Source organism: Theropithecus gelada, chromosome 11 (assembly GCF_003255815.1).
Source record: "Theropithecus gelada isolate Dixy chromosome 11, Tgel_1.0, whole genome shotgun sequence".
Classification (NCBI taxonomy): Eukaryota; Metazoa; Chordata; class Mammalia; order Primates; family Cercopithecidae; genus Theropithecus; species Theropithecus gelada.
The window spans coordinates 89,560,896-89,580,033 of NC_037679.1; the positions used below are offsets into that span (position 1 = coordinate 89,560,896).

At 54.9% G+C, this 19,138-nt stretch overlaps 1 protein-coding gene across 9 annotated transcripts in view; it reads right to left on the reverse strand.

Annotated features, from left to right (window-relative positions):
* The window catches only part of RIMBP2 (RIMS binding protein 2), a 319,920-nt gene that overhangs the window by 38,058 nt on the left and 262,724 nt on the right, over nt 1–19,138 (reverse strand). For all 9 annotated transcript variants that reach the window (XM_025402095.1, XM_025402100.1, XM_025402097.1 and 6 more), the window contains 6 exons: nt 15,495–15,640; nt 14,241–14,317; nt 9,704–9,813; nt 6,402–7,214; nt 3,202–3,353; nt 1,666–2,115 (listed from right to left, as the gene is read on the reverse strand). In XM_025402095.1, coding sequence (XP_025257880.1) covers nt 1,666–2,115; nt 3,202–3,353; nt 6,402–7,214; nt 9,704–9,813; nt 14,241–14,317; nt 15,495–15,640 — 1,748 coding nt within the window. The remainder of the gene's footprint in view (nt 1–1,665; nt 2,116–3,201; nt 3,354–6,401; nt 7,215–9,703; nt 9,814–14,240; nt 14,318–15,494; nt 15,641–19,138) is intronic.

Sequence of the window (19,138 nt, forward strand, 5' to 3'; positions counted from 1 at the left end):
GCCTCAGCCTCCCAAGTAGCTGGGACTACAGGTGCCCACCACCACACCTGGCTAATTTTTGTATTTTTAGTAGAGACGGGGTTTCACTATGTTGGTCAGGCCGGTCTCAAACTCCTGAGCTCAGGTGATCCGCCCGCCTCAGCCTCCCAGACTACTGGGATTACAGGCATGAGCCACCGCATCTGGCCTCTTTTTAACCTTTGAGGTAATATTTGGATACAGAGATGACACCTCATTCCCTCCATTGGTCCCCTCTGCCCAGCTTTTTTAAATACTTTGACCAATTCACATTTGTCTGAAACACAGGACTTGGAAAGATTTGCTTCCTCTCCGGCCCCAGGCTTCCTGGGCTTCCCAGGCTTCCCAGGCTTCCCTGCCTTCACAGCCTTCTTGGGGACCTGGAGCAGGAGTGGAGCCGCATCCCACAGGGCAGCTGCTACCCTGTCCTGCCCACGGCCTCCCCAGAAGTACCATCTCCCAAGCCCGGGGCCTGGGCTCCTGCCTGTCAGCCAATCAGAGCCATGGTGAATTCACATATTCTGAAGGGGGGTTTCCTTTACACAAAGGCCACAAATTCATGTTTAGTATTTTTATTAGTGGCCAATGTTGAAAGAATTAGGAAATTTCACAGATTTCCAGTTTTTCAAGCCACGGAGAAGGTGGCTCCCTGCCCAGTGTCACCGTCATCCTCTCTGTCCTCCTAGACACACCTGAGCTGCTGCTCAGCACTGACCTCTCAGGGTGCGTGCCCCGCCTCAGTTTCCCTGGCCTGGCCCCCAGCCCAGAGGAACGCTCACAGGAGGATGGTGTAGGGTCCTGGTGAGACCCCACAGGCTGACCCAGCAGGGCCGAGGGCCCTGACCAGGGCTGTGCTGCCGCCTCAGGTGGAAATGGGCTCAACACAGCAGGAGAGACAAGACTGGGTTCTGGGTGGGGGTGCGGACACACGGTCTGGCTCCCAGCCCCACATCTCCCCCCCCAGCCCTGCACAGGAGGCATTACTCTGCCGGCAGTTTCTCAAAAATTCACGTCCCATTGCACGTGTCATCTGGAACATGGCCCTACCACAATCCAAATGCTCTCTCCTGGACCCAGAAAAGTTCAGTTAGCAGGCATGCAAGTATGTACGCAGGGACCTGTATGCCCACATGTGTTTCTACACACAGATACAGATGTGTATGTGAGGACACATACAGATACGTGTATCTGTGGGTGCATGTCCATACATGTATAGACACATGTGTGCATGTGTGTGTACATATTTACATGCACACACACACAGAACCTAGGACTCTGCAGCCAGCAAAACCAGGAAGAGCCCGGTTCGGGAAACTGGGTCCCGGCCAACTTCCACTGGACAACTCTCAGATCCCTTGTCGCACACCAAGACCCTTGTCTGGATTTTTCTGAGCCTGCTCTCTAAGCCAGGCAAGCGCCTGGCATTTCCTTGGTTATGTGGCTACATATTCGTAAATAAAAAACACCATTTAACTCAATCAGGATCAGGCACATGACAGAGTCCACCAGCAAAGCTATGGGCTGAGCGTGGCCCCCCTCCCGGCAAGCTGGGATGCGGTCCCCCTCTGTGGGCTGGGGAGATGACAGGGCCCCGTCCCATGGGGCTCGGGGACTGAGGAGTCACTGAAGTGGGAGCCTCAGCCTTACCCTGCTGCTCTCAGCCACCCTCTGTGCGGCCTCCCGGGCCATGGCCTTGGCGACGGTGGTGGACACTGGGGTGCCCTGCGGCTGCGGCAGGATGCGGCTGGGTGAGGGCGACCGCCTTCCGGGGCCTGCGGGCGGCTCCAGTGTGTGCCCATGCACAGGGCCAGGTGCACGGCTCTGCTCCCAGGCCTCATCCATCCTGGCGTGGGGACCCAGGCGCTCGTCTTTGGTATCGGGGACTCCAGAACTTGCTAATGGCTTTGATTGGGGTGCAGGTCTTGGGTGGGGGGTAGGAGGCACCAGGAGCTCGAGGGGAACGGCAGCAACTGCAGAGTCCACGGACTCGCCCTGGGCGGAGAGGGTCCGCACGGTCACGCCCTTGGCCTCCAGGCTCCGCAGCCGCACGAGCTCCACGGCCGTGCTGTCTGCCGTGGGGAAGATGACTTCAGCCACCTGTGGACAAGCAGAGCAGGCTCGCGGGCTGCCTGAGATGAGCCCCGCGGTCCTGCATGGGGAGCCGGCCAGTCGTCTGCCCAGATGCCCGGTGCAAAGGATCACCCCCAGCAATCTCCAACTCCAACCACCCACCAGATACGGAAGCTCCAGGAAGTCTTGCGGGGAGGGGGCAGGGACAGGTTCACAGACCTCAGGCACCAGGACCCAGTCAGTGGGAGGGGTTCCGTGAGGCCAGTGACGTCAACTGTTTATCTCCCATCCTCTGGACCCATTCTGAGTAGACGCAGCGGCCAGAGAGGGGAGCGAGTGTCAGGTTTAACACTGCCACAGCCGGAGGGGAGAGAGGGGCTCAGGCAGAGGCCAACGTGGGCTTCCCACTGCTGGGAGACAGCAGGGCTGAGGGCCCTCCAGGGCCCATGCTGGGGACTTCCCGCCTCAGAGCACAGGAGTCAGCTGGAAGCGGCTCAGGCAGACGCGCTGCCTCTGTTTCCAAGTCACCCCTGCTCCCGCAGGGCAGAGCTGGGGACGGCGGCGAGGAGCAGCTGCTTTTCCAAGCCCTCCCTGAGGGCAGACGCTTCTACTTCACCCCAGGCCGGGCTAGGGGGCTGGTGTCCGTGGTTCCCTACACCAGGCACCAGGGATATACCCATTTCTTGGAGTCAAGGCCTGGCCACCTGTTAATGTGCAGACCCAGCAGTGTTTCAAGGTGGGACGTGCCTTCGGCCATGGGTATCATCTTGCTAAGACTCAGTTTGTTGAAATGAATAAGGCAGTCATCAATCAAGAATGTTCTGATACTGGGGGTCCCCTCTCTGGCCCCTGCATTTTTAATACACAGCAGAGCAGGGAAGGGGATAAGTGAGGGGAGGGAGGTGGGGGAAATGCTGGAAATGAGGAAGGGGCCTTGGGGTGGGGTGGGTGGTGCTTAGTACAGTGATGGAGTCCTCGGGGCTGAGGCTGCCTCCAGTGATCAGGGCTGGAGGAGCAGGCCCTGCCTCCTTCACTGAGCAAATACCGGGCCCATCCCAGCTGCACTAGAGCCTAACAAACTCCCCGCCCCCGCCGGACCCAACGAAAACTCACCCTCTGCCCTTTGGCGTACACGCCGTAGCCGGTAACGTTTGCGCCGTTGGACAGCCCGGAGGGCGTCAGCACGGGTGGTCTCCAGGAGACCCGGATGGTGGCGGGGGTTGCCCCAGCCTGGACAGTGACATCTTGTGGGGGTGCTGGGGGGCCTGGGAGGGGACAGAAGGGAACGGAGGCGTTGAGGGCTCAGCCCTGGCAGGTGAGCCATGACTGGGCTCCGCCCATCTCACCTGAAAACAAGATCATTCAGTAAAGTCACCAGGGAAAAAGAAAAGACACAGTGTTGACAGCACATCAGAAACTGTGGTGAGGTGGGAGAGTGGGGCCGGGGTACACTCAGATACCAGGATGCACAGCTGCCCTTTTCCTTTAAATTCGGCATTTAGTCACCATCTTCTGGGAAATGCAAACCTGAACTGTCTGTGGAACCATCTCCTTACCTGTCCTCAGTCTCTGTGACCCGGCAGAGCCACCTCTGCCCAGGGGTCTCAGGCCTGGCCAGGCAGCCACACGATTAACTCAGAGGGGGCCAATGAGATGCCAGTATTTGGCAGATCAAACAGAAGAGAGATCTTGGCGGAAAGCAATCCCCCATCCCCCTGCCTGCCCTGGTCCTCTCACCTTTCCTTCTCTCTTTTCTCTCCCTCTACCCTCTGCCCTGGACCTCACATTCCCCATCTTACCGCACCATGAAACTGAGCAAAACTGAAGATGAAGAGACCAGGTCTGATGACATCATTGAACCTGAGAATCCATTTCTGCATGTGTGTATACGTGTGTGTATGTAAATGTTTCTGTATGTATGGGTATATGTGTGTATGTGTGCATATGTGTGTATATGTGGGTGTGTTTGTGGATGTGTATGTTCATGTGTACGTATGTGTGTGTGCATGTGTGTATGTGTGTATATGTGTGTGTATAGATGTAAGTGTATGTATGTGTGTAGATGTGTGGGCGTGTGTGTATGCAGGTGTATGTGGATGCATGTGTATGTATATATGTGTTTATGGGTATACGTGTTTGTGGGTGTGTATGTATGTATAAGTGTGTATTTGTGTGTGTCTATATGTGTGTGCGAGTCTGTGGGTCTGTGGGGGTGTGTGTGGGTGTATGTGGGTCTGTGGGGGTGTCAGTGGGGGTGTCTGTGGGTGTATATTTGTGTATGTGGGTCAGTGGGGGTGTCTGTGGGCCCGTGTGTGGGGGTGTATGTGTATTTGTGTATGTGGGTCTGTGGGGGTGTCTGTGGGTGTGTGTATATGTACTTGTGTATGTGGGTCTGTGGGGCAGTGTGTATGTGGGGTGTGTGTGAGTATAAGCACATCCATATCTCCCACCAGCTGTGTTACTCTGAAGAACCCCAACCTTGCACCACCATCCCTGGGCATGGCTAACCCTGGCCGTACCTGCACCACCGTCCCTGGGCATGGCTAACCCTGGCCGTACCTGCACCATCGTCCCTGGGCATGGCTAACCCTGGCCGTATCTGCACCACCGTCCCCGGGCATGGCTAACCCTGGCTGTATCTGCACCACCGTCCCCGGGCATGGCTAACCCTGGCCGTACCCAAGACCATGGGGGATGGTACATGGGGTGTGGTTGGACATGAATTCTGAGAAATGCTGACCTATGTGTGATTGTCCCAACTACACCCTCTTCCTCCAACACAGACATGTCCCTCCAGTTTACATCCCACTCTGAGACCTTGTTCCCAGTCACTGGGGTGAGCCTGGGGACCCACCTCTGTGCTAAGGGCTCCTCCTCTACCTGACTCTCTCCATCTCAAAGTCAGTTCCAGGGCAGCCTTTCCTGAAGGCCCCAGGAGATGTGCCCTTTACCTCCTGACTCCCCATGGAGTGCCTGTGTCTGGTGTTTCTCTTTCTTCACCCCCAGCACTCATCAGAATTCATCGCAGGAGGCATCCCTGAGGAGCAGGTGGCCTCATTAGCCCGGCATTCTTGATCAACTCCGGGCAGTTGGGGAGGAAATAAAATGTCGCGTGTAACACAGATGAACTGACCCTGCCTACGTTAGCTGCTACCTGGACATGCCATCCCCCTCAGGCAGCGTCTGTCCCCCCGGACGTGCCGTTCCCCTCAGGCAGCGTCTGTCCCACCTACCCCTGACACCACTGCTCTGTCAGGCTCTAGTTAACCAAAGGTTTCATGAATACCAGAGCGGGCAGTGGAGGCTTCCGGAGGTGGGGATGCCGCTGCCCAGTAACTCAGCAGCACTGGGACCCTGGCGAGTCGGAGAGCGAGACGATGAAGGAGGTGTCCACACTCATCCCACCTCCCTACCGCCTCCCCAGGAAAGGAAGGGGGCACATCACACTCCCCGTTTGAGCAGAGGAAGCAGAAAAGGACCCTGGAGTTTACATCGCGGAGAAAATACCTTCTGTGATGAAACGTGTCTCTTTTATACAAGCCATGTAGGTGTCGTGTGCATCGTATGCATGCTTAGTGGCGCCCGCCTGTAATCCCAACACTTTGAGAGGCTGAGGCAGGCAGATCACAAGGTCAGGAGTTTAAGACCAGCCTGACCAACACGGTGAAACCCCATGTCTACTAAAAATACAAAAATTAGCCAAGTGTGATGGCAGATGCCTATAATCCCAGCTACTCAGGAGGCTGAGGCAGGAGAATCGCTTGAAATTAGGAGGTTGCAGTGAACCGAGATTGCACCACTGCACTCCAGCCTGGGTGACAGAGCAAGACTCCATCTCAAAATAATAATAATAATAATAATAATAATAATAATAATAATATATTTATAATAATAATAATAATTGTTATTATTTACAAGGACAAGAAAGAAGGAATGATTCCGAGAGGCGTGTAGGCACTTCCAGGCACTATCCCACTCAATGAGTATGTGTCCGGGGGTGCATGTGACACAGAAGATGCAACCATGTTCCCTGGGGGGACTCACTTCCCTCCTGTCTTTTGTAGGATGAGTCTCTTGCTGATGCAAGTACTCAAAGAAAAATTGCCAACATGGTCCCCAACATGCTCCAAGGACTCCTGCGCGCGTGCACGCACACACGTCCTGTGCTTCACGGGTGACCTAAGGAATTTTCCAGGGTCATGTTGTCGGGATGGGGATTCTGGCTTCTGCCTGCCCCACCTTCTTTCCCCACGAGCAGGGTGACAACCTGGTGTTCTCGCCCTGGGGGACCCACGGAAGGACACAGGGCTCACCTGCAGGCAACGTGGAGAACTCCACAAAGGCCTCCTTCTTCTCCCTTTGCTCCAGCGGGAGCTGCCACGGCATCTGGTGGGGTTTGGCCAGAACCTTCACCTTATAGGCCATGTTGGGCCTGAGATTGAAGAACTGGTACTTGTACCTGGCGGCCTTGACGATGTCGAACTCCTCCTCGTTGAGGAAGATGACATGGCTGTAGTTGCTGTTGGTGGGCAGCCAGGAGAGCTGGGCGGAGATCTGCGTGATGTTGTCCACCCGCAGGTGGGAGGGGGCCACCACCACGTCCTTGCCCACCAGCAGCGTGCACTGCAGCGCGTCCGAGCTGCCTCTGCTGGTGACACACTGCACGGAGATGCGGTAGGTGCAGGCTGCCATGTTGAGCTTCTCGATGAGGGCTTTAGTTCTGCTCCCCAGGGAGAGGTTCATGCGCGTCTCCTTGTCCACCAGGACGTTGTAGCTGCTCACGGTTCCCCATCCTGGTGGCACCGCCGGGGGCTCCCAGCCCACAATAACACTTTTGGCGAGTTGTTTGATAAGGGTGATTTTTCTAGGGTAAGGCACGATGTCTTCTCCGATGTCGTCGATGTTCACGTCCAGGGTCCCGGCACTGTTGTCGGTGATGCCCGCATCCGTATGGGTTGGGGAGTGGAGGTCCAGGATGTGCTCTCCCTCCAGGCCGATGCCGGAATGGTTGATGAAGTTCTGATCCTGCTCGTTCCCCAGCGTGCTTGCCAGCCGCGACTCGTTGTCCTGCACAAAGTCCACGAAGTTGGAGGGCACCAGACCCCTCTGGCCATCGAGGAGCTCTCCTGTTGGGTACAAGGACAGAGTTATCGCTCAGCCAACACAGCAGGGGCCCCGAGACCCCCAGCGTACTCCCACTTCCCCCACCAGGACCATAAGGCAGAGCAACAGGGTTGCCCTAGGGCTCCTCCCCTGTTCCCAGGAGTCCATGCTGGGGCCAGCTCCACACCCACCATCTAAAGAGCCAGCTCCTCCAGCCCCATGGCCCAGTCTTCTTTTCTCCATGATATTTATCGCAACCTGAAACCGTCATGTTTGTGTGTCCATGTACGTACACTGACTACCCCCTCCTAACACAAACAACACTTGGGGACAGCAGGGATCTCACGACAACTGAATGCCCAGCCCTAGAGTGACAGCTCGCTCACAACAGTGCACAGGAAAGATATGTTAGAAGGACGAGTCAGTCAACTCAGTGGCTTTTGGAGATTAAGAAAATAAACATCTTACTATGATTTTTGAGTATAAGAATTAAAAGGTGATTTCCTGTCCCCCTTGAAAAGCACTGGGCACATCTTAACGATTCCACAACGTGCCCAATTTGATGTGAAACAAAACTATCAATTGGGTGTCAGAACCACAAGTTGAGTTGCAAAAAAAATGTCCAAGTAGCTCTTGTGGCTAAGAGTGGATGTAGTGGGGACCGCCGTATTTTGTGAAACTCTATGTGCTTTCTTCATTAGTAGGGCTCACGAGGCTGCTAACAGCAGATGGCCAGAAAATGGAGAAGCGTTCAGAGCTTCAAAGATGAAGCAATTTGGATAATCTCCCAGCACAGACCCAGAATGGACCGTTTCCCCCAATTCATCACGAGGCATCCACAGACCCACAGAGAGGGGCTGGGAAATGCCAAGCATTGAATTCTGCGCCCGAAAGACCCTGTGCCTCAGGGGAGCATGTGATGTGTTGTGGGCCAGGCGAAGACATGTCAACCATTTCATTAGTTCTGGATTCTAACAAAATAAAGAAGAAGGACTTGGATTCAGTTCCAAACCTCCACCTAGGGTTTGGGTCTGCAAGAGTCAATCCTTTGCACTGAGGATACACTATTTAAAAATTCTCAGTTTGGAGGAGATGGTGGTGATGACGATGATGGTGGTGGTGATGAGATGGTGATGGTGATTATGAGGATGATTATAATGGTGGTGGTGATAGTGATAGCTACTATTTATTGAACAATCACTGTGTGCTAAGCTCTGTCCTAAGACCTTCATATCTATTACCTCATTTATCCTCATAGACCCTCTATGAGGTGGGTACTATTACTATCTCCATTCTATAGCAGAGAAAGCTGAGGCACAGCCAGGTGAAGGAAGTTTCCTGCTGTCACACGGACAATGGAGTCCTGAGTTTTGATCCCTGCCTGCAAAGAGGCTCCTGGAAAGCTTCTGTGGATTCAATGTGTGGCGAGAAAGTTCCAGAGATTTCAACACAGGTTCTCTGGCAGCTGTCTTGGGCACATATCTCTGTGCTTATGTGAAAATCAGTGGTGATAATGTGGACTTATGGGAAGAATTCAAATTGCTTTGCTACCAGCTGTGGTGAGAGTTCTTGGCTGGACCATCCAGAGCCAAGAAGAGCTGCTGGTGAGCGAGTGGTGAGCGAGGCAGCTCGCCTGCTGGGCTCCCGCTCACGGACGCCTCTAGAGGCGACACGACCTTACCCCAGTTAAACACCCAGGAAAAGCACCCAGGGCTTCCATCGGCTCTGAGAAAACAGCATGAGGTCATGAAAGAGAAACTAGCTCAGCAAGAAAGATTCCGTCTGCTCAGGGGGAAGAGGAAGAAACCAAGACCACGCTATTTGTCCAGGGCAGTTGAAATGTGTAGGGAATTAGAGAATCAAACCCTTTAGAACATTGATTTATGAACTGCTGGTGCTGTTACATGTTTATTCTCAAGCTAAAAAGGCAACGAAAGGTGGGGCATTTCAGATGGAGGATTTACATTCCCTGATTTCAAATTTGGAGAGAAGACCTCGAGGGAATGAGCAGGGATGACCTGGGGTCACCCCCTAAGTTGACAACAGTGCCTCAACGTCAAGGAGATGGATGGCCTTCCACAGGTGCAAAGGGCTCCCTTCCCATGAGATCACCTGGAGCAGAATGAGGCTCTGCCAGGAGGATGCCTCTGGGAGACCCCAAGGGAGCTGGGCTGAAAGACAAGAGCAGGACAGACCCTTCTGGAAGCAGAGGGTCCATCAGCCCCGTGCGTCTGGGAACAGCTGCCAAAAGCTCTGCAGAGATGAGCAGAAAACATCTATCATGTGTCAGAGGTCAACCTGGAGCTGAACACTGGAAACCCCACTCAGGTTTCTTTCCAGTCATCAAAGAGGGGAAACCTGGTAACTATGGAGTGGGGAAGGGTCAGAGCGGAGGGCTGGGCAGCCGGGAGTACGGTGGGAGCCCTGCCCGTCTATCAGGGCCCTGGATGAAGTGGTTTGCGGGGTGGACCAGCCCAGCCTACGTCCGTCACAGCCATGTTCCAACAGAGACCTTCATAGAACCCATCCTCATCCATGTCTCCATAGACGTAGAGGTATTTTCCCGCCGTGAGGGGCAGCTCGGCTTCGGGGTTCTCGTTCGGTCCATCGAAGGGGTTGTAGCTGCAGGGAAAACACAGTCACTTCGTTAGAGGCTCTGGAGGACACAGCCCACACCCCTGCCCCCGCAGAACGCCAGGTGGGCACACGGCTTCTCTCCCACTCCTAGGGAATTACAAACCCCCATGATCGTTCGGGGCTGATGAGTTCTCTGTGCAGTGGAAATCCAGGCCACTGCCGGCTCACACACACAGATTTAATGTAAAAATGCAATTCTGAAACAAAGTTATATGCTCAGAACTCTTTGCATCAGATAACAGGTTTATCATTCTGACATTTTGTTCACGTAACTATACATCTCCCAATTAACAAGCAAATGTGAAGAAAATTAACCCCATAATCTTTCAATAATATAATTTAGTGAAAACAAAATCATATACACTATTTAGCAATCTGCTTATTCTTTCACCTTAAAGATAGCATTCTGTACTTCTACCTCATGAAATACTATTTTTATCATAGCCTTTTAAATGGGTGTAGAGTATTCCACTGAACATATTAACATACTTTATTTAACCAGTTTCCTAATGTTGGGCATTAAGGTTTCTTCTAACTTTTGGCTAATATAGTATTGCATTATATATTCTTATAAATATACTTTTGCACACTTCCACAATTTCTTCCTAATGATAAATCCTAGGAAATATATTTGGTCAAAGGCACCTACATTTTTAAGGTCTTGGGTGTGGATAGTCAAAATGCTCAGAAAAACAGGTGCATGATTTTACCCTCCCTCACTCCACCCCCAGGAATATAAGAGTATCCATATTCTCCAGTCCTCAGCGTATTGGGATTCATAATTTTCAAAGCCGTGTCCAACTTGGAAAATCAAACACGTGAAACAAATTCAGATGAACTGAGGATTTTCTAAATAAAAGGTGAATTAATCAAAAATAACAGTGAGTAATTCATTAAAAATGAAAATAACATTAGAGTTGGAGAAGATAGCCAGGCACTGTGATATTATAATTATGATATAAAAATGATACGCATCAGTGGCACAGCACTGAGAGGCTATTGCACGCAGACACACAGGGCCACAGTCGGCGGGGCCAGGATGAAGACCCAGGCCCACCCCTGGCTCCCTCAGTCCCGTCCTTGCTGTGTGTGGAGCAGGTCCAGGTGCAGCCATTCACAGAACCCTCAATGCCAGCACAGGGGCAGCGCCGGCTGGTGTCCTCTGAGCCTGGCACATGCTGAGGTGGCTTCCCAGCCAGAGGCCTGGCGCACCACAGACGCCTTCCTTTCCGATCATGAGCCTGGTCCAGCGAGGCTACCACATGCGACCTATGATGGCCAACCTCGTGGGTGCGCCTGCGTGTGGGCCCTGGAGGCCACCCAACCTCGTGGGTGCTCAGGCAGACGCTGCCACGTACTGCATGGATGCAGCCATGGGACACGTCGGGAATGGGGACTCGATTGAGACGGAGGTAGATCAGGGGTCACTCAGCACTGGAGGCGGGGGAAGAGGGACGGGTGATCACAGACAGAAATGGGTCCTTGGGAGCAACGGGAGCCTGCCACATGTGACCGTGGCATCTGCAAGCACAGCAGTGGCCCTGGGCAGCACACTGCAAATGGGTGAACTGTGTGGTGAGGACCATCTCACCATACAGCTGACGAAAGGAAGGATGGTGATGAATGTGTCAGCCTCACCCTGGACCTCGGGTGGGAAGGCCCCAGGAGCCCTCAGCAAGGCATTCCTCATGGCGGAGACTGCGCCGGATAGAAGGGAGGAAACATGGACACCGAGGCAGCCCCTGCATGGAAGGTGGGGAGAGGCCGCTCGGCACCCAGAGTGAGCGCCCAGGAGGCTTTCAGTTTGCAGAAACGTCTAAGCAGGTGGCTGAATAACAGCAGCAAGAGGAGACACTGATTAGACCCAGGATGGAAAACACAACCCCCCTGCCACTTACATCTACTGGCAACGCCACCTCTCAGGGGCTCTGAGGACATCCGAAAACTCAGAACCTACATCTACCGGCAACGCCACCTCTCAGGGGCTCTGAGGACATCCGGAAATCTCAGAACCTACATTTACCTGCAAAGCCACCTCTCAGGGGCTCTGAGGACATCCAGAGAACTCAGAACCTACGTTTACTGGCAACGCCACCTCTCAGGGGCTCTGAGGGCTTTCAGAAAACTCAGAAACAGCTCTCTCGGGGACCGGCCACTACATGCCCCTCACAATTTGACTTGGTTTGGTTTCAGGGTGGTTGGGCAGGAAAAAAAAAAAGGCATAAATCCATCACCAGTAAAACGGGAATGCCACTGAAAGAGTGAGATAAGGAGAATGTGCGTGGGCCATGGCTGGTGATGGCCGCGGGAGAGGCAGATGTGCAGGCTCGTCCCGTCCCCGCTTCTGGGGCCGTATCAGCCGTGGGTCAGTCCTCGGGGGACATTAGCTCTAGGGCAGCTCCTCCAGAATAAGCCGTGCCCTCTCCACAGAAGTGGCAGGAACACGAGCCCAGTGGCCCTCTGAGGTTGGCCATCGCAGGTCACATGTGGTAGCCTTGCTGGACCAGGCTCATGATCGGAAAGGAAGGCGTCTGTGGTGCGCCAGGCCTCTTTTTGGCTGGAAAGCCACCTCAGCATGTGCCAGGCTCAGAGGACACCAGCCGGCGCTGCCCCTGTGCTGGCATTGAGGGTTCCGTGAATGGTTGTGCCTGGACCTGCTCCACACACAGCAAGGAGGGTACTGAGCGAGCCAGGGGTGGGCCTGGGTCTTCATCCTGGCCCCGCCGACTGTGGCCCTGTGTGTCTGCGTGCAATAGCCTCTCAGCGTTGTGATGCTGTCCTCCAGCACCGTGATAGATGAGTGGATGGTGGGCCTGCCCCGCTCCAGGTGCAACCAGCATTCGTGTCTGCCCGGGCCGGATTCGAACTGGGGATCCCACAGCCCAGGGACAGCTACCCAGTGCTTCTGCTACCTGAACCTCGGAAATGGGTTTGCATCAGTGAAACTGGCACATTACCAACGAGCAGAACATGATCCACGGATCCTCTTAATGGTTGTTAGAAATAGCTCTCGCTGGAGAAAGCAAAAGGTATTCGAGGTGTACCAATTGGCTTAAATCAAGAGTCACCCCCTTTGCATGAGCAGAGTTTAAGGATCTAGTGAGGGTGGGATCTACACTGAAGCTTGGTCCCTAAACAGATCACGGGGGACTCTGGCTGCCCGATGCCAGCTGAAGGGCAGGGATATCTGCCTCTGAAATACCGTCAGGTCAGCCTGAGGCCAAGCCCGCACTCAGAGCTGCTGGAGCATCTGTGAGACAAAAGGCTGGGTCTTCACGAGTGTGAGGAAATGGAGGCGAACTGCTGTGTCTTGGGCCTGCTGCCCCTGGCTGATGAATTCCCAAGTGTCCGCCTGCGGGCAGAGTTGGCTGCAGCTTGCTCTCCTTTCAATCAGGTAGTGCAGTCCTGGGGGACATCTCGTCCCCGCCCATGTCCACCCTGCGGAGGCTCCCGTGGAGGACCTGAGAGGTGTGCGGGACAAAACTGGCTCTCGTTACTTCTCAGCGAGCACGAGCACTGAAGGCCCCTCCAAGGGAAGCCCACTCAGTGGCTGTTATCGCAGCGAGATGCAGCCTGCAGCGCCCGGCAGAGGGGGAGGATGCGGGAGAGCAGGGTGCTGGACACGTCCCCTCTCGCTCTCGGGGTCAGGAGACTGGGGCTCTGGATACGTCCCCTCTCGCTCTCGGGGGCAGGAGACTGGGGCTCTGGACACGTCCCCTCTCACTCTTGGGGGCGGGGACTGGGGCTCTGGACACGTCCCCTCTCACTCTCGCTGGCGGGGACTGGGGCTCTGGACATGTCCCCTCTCACTCTTGCTGGCGGGATGTCCCCTGGAAAGACACACTCATGGCCAAACCCCTGCACCTGTGAACGGGACCTTATCTGGACACAGTCTTTGGGAATGTGATGGACTCGGGTCATACTGCAGTGGGGCAGACTCCAATCCAGGGACGGGCATCCTTAAAGAGAGTGGGGAGAACACACAGAAACAGGCACAGGGAGGCGGCCGGGCTGGATGGAGGCAGAGACTGGAGCTACACAGCTCCAAGCCAGGGCCACCTGGGATCCCAGCAACCAGAAGAAGCAAGAAGGACCCCTCCTTGGAGCCCTCGGAGGGTGAGAGCCCCCCGATACCCCCATCTCAGACTTCTGCCTCCAGAGTTGGGAGAGGAGAAACCTGTGGTTTCAGGCCACCAGGTTTGTGACCTGCTGTCATGGCAGCCCCGGGAGACCCGCGTGCCACCCAAACTCTCTCCACCAAACTCTGCTCAGCCTCCAGACCAGGCTGAAATCCCACCTTCTTCTCGTGCCCTGGGAGAAGGGAACTTCTCAGCCCCCCGAGTGTTCCCAGATCCAATATCTCATCTGCCCCACTCACAGGGGCTTGGTGGACGTAGAGAGGCCGCGCTTACCTATAGCGGGCAACACAGAGGTGGACCTTCCCCGAGTATCTCTGCTTTGAGGTATTGGAATTCCGTTCATTCTCCATCTATGAAAAAGGCATTGGTGTGCGGGTTATGGAAGCTGGAGGTGTCCCACTCCCTTCCCGCGGCAACGGGAAAGCCCCTCACAGCTTCCTGGGCCCCAGGAGAGACGGCCTGAGACTGTGGCACTCCCAGGAGGCACTGCCACCCGCACCCCCACATACAAGTCCGGAAAGGAAGGTGGTCCCTCAGTGTGCACCCCTTATCACACAGGCCCCTTCTGTGTTTGTGGAGAACCCAGTCCCCAAACAGCAAGGCTCGAAGGCAGGGCCTTCCCCCAGCAGAATGCAGGGCGTGAGACACTCGGGGCGCCAGGCCCTGTGGGGTCGGTGGAAGACACAGCTGCATGCTGCTTTGGGCACTTGGCCCTCCAGGGGCTCAGTTTATGGAAGAGGCTCCCACCACCCCACATGCCCAGCGCCTCAGGAGGATGACATGGGGAGGTGGGGGGAGCTGCCATGTCCCCCCAGCCCCCACCCTCTCTTCCTGTCTCGGGGTTTGTGGAGTGTGGGGGCTCTGCCCAGTGTCTCCTACAGCAATCCTGGGAGTCAGCAGGCGTGGCCTTTTCTCATAGGAGTGGGGGAGAAATTGAGCATGTGTGCGACCCCCCAGTTATTCCACTGTCACTCCCCCCAGCGCATTCCCCACACAAGCCGGAACAGTCTTCAAGCAGGAGTTAGACCACATCACCCCCTGCCTTAACAGCTTTCAGTGGCTTCACCTCGGACTCAGACAAAAAGCCAAGCGCTGTCCTCTGCCCCGGCCTCAGCTCGTCCCTGCCCCTGCCCCCCTCCAGTCACACCAGCCCCTTCCCATCAATGCGACAGGACAGGACTCGAGGGGCCGTCCCCGACCTCCACAGGCCCCTCCTGGCCACCTCGGCATCAACGGCCTCGCTGTGTCATCCTTGCACCCTTCGACGGGATTTGCTTTTCTAAACGCTGCCTCGCCAGTGTTCTCTCTGCTCCCCCTTAGAACAGGGACCTCACCTGTGTTCACAGCGGGGCCCCTACATCCCAGCACATAGTCGGGCCAGGGAATTAACAGGGGCAAAGGGAAGAACCAACCAGAAGGAAGAGAGGGAGGAGGATGGGGAAGGAAACACAGGACAGACTGGCCAACATCCACACCAGACACACACGGCACAGGCAGGCCCGTCGGCCCCTGTGGGACGGGACTCACGTCTGACTCAGATCTGCATCTTGGGCTACCGGATCTCGACAGAAAGGTGGGCTTGGCGGGCAGAGGCTCCGGACTGTCACCAGGCTGCGGAAGGGGCCGGATATATTCACCGATCGCGGAGCCGCCTCCAATAGCGCTCTCCTGACCTGGCCACGAACATTAAAACAAGTTGAAACAAATATACAAATAACATCGTAAAAGTGCATTGGTCACATGCCTACCCGGCGTACCTTTCCCCTCTTTGACAACAGTCACTGCGTTTCATTTTGGGGTCCACCCGTCTCCCGCTCACCATCTACGTAGGCTGGTGTGACCCCACCCTCAGCTCTGGGCCCGTCCAGCTGGCAGGTTCACCCTGGTGGTAATGCTTCTTTGGGAGCACAGGATGAGGACCGGCCCAGGCAGAGGGAACTAAAGGAGAGTTGATGGCAAAGAGGCTGCTCCTTTCCATGGCTTAAAATTGAGCGGCTGTGAAGCTCTGGGAAGCCGCCAACCTCCTGCGCCTGCAAGAGGAGCATTCCGTGAGGACGGCACCTGCTCACAGTGAGAACGAGGGAAAGTGGATCCTGGCGATGGGCTTGGAGCCCCTGGTTCAAGATGTACCTGAAGCCACGTCCTGGCTCTTCACCTGCTCCAGGTGACAGATACACTCCTTTTCGCTCACATCAGCGTAGGCTGGCTTTGCTGTCACTTGTGAACCACTGAGTCCTAACTGGCCAAAGAGGTGAGTTTGTGGCTAAAATATACTCTTGATGAGAGATTTGCAAGGACTGAAATAGTTCTCATCCCATCCTATCCTCCTGGGGTCTCAGGGGCTGCTGAGCCCTGTCCTGGTGGCCTGGAAAGGAGCATTGAGCACCGTGACGAACGCTGCCCTTTAACCAGGATCCAGGTGTGAAACACGATGCGGCTGCTTCCTTCCCAAGCTCTCCGCCACTAGGAATGATGACGCCTCCTCCCTGGGGTCCCTGGTCCCTCTGTCGCTGTCTCATCGTAACAGTCACCTCACTGATGAATATGAATTGCTGAGTCCAAATCGGGAAGGATAAAATGATTTAAAAAGCCATCAGGAATGTTCCACTAACGGCTGCCCTAGGAGCCGCCCCTGGCAGGCCCCACAGCTCCAGGCTGCAGTGAGCAGCAGGACAGCACCACCACGGCAGGGAATTGGAACTGGGGCAGCCCTGCCCCGCGGTCCACTGTGAGAACATCCGATCCTGGAAGGCAGGACCTTGTTTTATTCACTGTAACATGGCTCGGCGTGCAGCAGGTGCAAAGTGAACACTGAACGAGTCAGCTCCCAGAAGCCTCAGAAACCCAGCCGAGAGCAGGGCCTGCTGCAGCTTCTCCAGTTCCAGCTGGCATTGCTGCTTCTCTGCTCCCAGCCACGAGAGTCACCTGGACCAGTGAAACTCGACGGGCGTGGCAGGCTCCACTTGTGGGCAAAAGCCACTTTTCCTCCCCACACAGTGGCCAGGGAACTTTCCGGAGAGGAAACGCTGTCCTCCGGCGTTCCGAGACTGGGGGGGTTTGTGACTGCAGCAGAACTTATAGCCCTTCCTGCCTGACACCGCAGCCACGGTGAACAGCAGGGGACACCGCAGCCACGGTGAACAGCAGGGGACACCGCAGCCACGGTGAACAGCAGGGGACACCGCAGCCACGGTGAACAGCAGGGGACGGCACAGCCGATGAAGGTGATGTGAACACAGCAGTCACCTTGTATTCACACTTAACTTATCCGAACCTAACTCTCTAGGGAAACATAATGTAATCCCCATGGAAGCTTCTACCTGCCGCTGTGCCTGAGAAGAGAGGGTGAGATTAGAAACAAAACATGCAGTGCCTTCAAGTGGGGCTGGCTCCCACCGGCCCCTCGAGATGCGAACACCACCCTCTCTCATGATGGGAATGCTTCAAAATACGTATGTTCTAGAAAAATATGGCTCAAAAAAATGTTGACTCAAAAAACCCAGCTCCCATACTGGAAGGAAAGCTGGCTGTGCTGAGGGGGGTGCAGGCGGGGATAGGAGAGGCCACGCCTCTCCCCAACGCGCTCCTTCCTGGGAGGTGGCCAGGGACAGTTTGGTCCGTGAGCAACGCCTGCCTCCCATACTGACTGCAGAGCCTCACTCTGTCAGAGGGGCCTCCCCATACAGGACGCGAGTCCCTTGGTGGCCGCCCCAGCCACAGGCCGGAGGAGCCCTGGGTGAAAGCACAGGTGAGTGACGGCACATCCGCCTGGGACCCCTTCTGTGTCTTGTGGCCAGCCCTGCACCTTCCACCACCCTCTGTCTCAGGTCCGTGTGGGAGGAAGATCTGCGGCAGATGAACAGGTAAAAAATACAGATACGAACACAATGGGATGTTATCCGGCCTCAGGAAAGAAGGACACGCAGCCCTTCATGACAACATGAGGGACCTGGAGGACTCTCTGCTATGTGGAATAACCCAGGCACAGAGAGACAAACGTGGCATGGACGGCCCCCACTTACATGCGAAACCTCAACAAGGCCAACTCGCAGAAGCAGAGATCAGAACAGTGGTTACCAGGGGCTGGGCCTGGGGCTGTTGGTTGAAGGGCACAAGATGAATACACTCTGGGGATCTGCACAGAAACATGAATGCAGCTAAAATGCTGGATTGTAGGCCAGGGCAGCGGCTCACACCTGTAATCCCAGCACTTTGGGAGGCCAAGGCAGGTGGATCACCTGAGGTCAGGGGTTTAAGACCAGCCTGGCCAACATGGTGAAACCCCGTCTCTACTGAAAATACAAAACTTAGCCAGGCATGGTGGCGGGTGCCTGTAATTCCAGCTACTTGGGAGGCTGAGGCAGGAGAATCGCTTGAACCTGGGTGGCGGAGGTTGTAGTGAGCTGAGATCATACCACTGCTCTCCAGGCCGGGCGACAGAGTGAGACTCCATTGCAAAAAAAAAAAAAAAAAAAAAAAAGGTGCTGGATTATAGACTTGAAGTTTGCCAAGGAGGCAGATCTTAAGGGTTTTCACCATGAAAAGAAAAGGTAACCACGTGAGGACGTGGATAGGAGGTGGTATGTTAATTAGCTTGGCTGTGGTGATTATTTCGCAACTGATTTATGTTACATAGGATCACGTTGTACACCTTAAATATATATGATTTCTAATTATCCACTATACCTCAAAGTTGGAAAAAATGTACAAAAATAAGTAAACACAGAGGGGGAAAATGTACAAAAATAAGTAAACCCATTCAGAGAGTGAGGGAAGAAAGAATAAAACAAGAGGAGACCCTCAGCAGAGGCCTGGAAGAGGGACCTGTGCTGTCTGCAGGGAGGAGTGTCCTGGTGGGATCGGGGTGGTGTGGAGCAGCTCTCTGGAGGCGCTGGTGTCCGCCACCATAAGTGACATGCACTGTGAGGAGAATGCCAGGGCAATGCCAGGGGAGACGGGCATGGGCCATGCCGGGGGACCCCGGTGGGCGAGGAAAGAGTGATTAAATGAGCTGGGTTCATTAGGAGGGTGCATCTTCCAGACGGTTATTAAACACAAGCCATGGTGCACACCTTCTTCTCTGCCAAGCGGCCCCTGGTTTAGTACAGGCATCGTCCCGCTTTGGTTTTTCGGTTTTACTCAGTGTGCATTTTCTGCCGTGGTTAATCAGA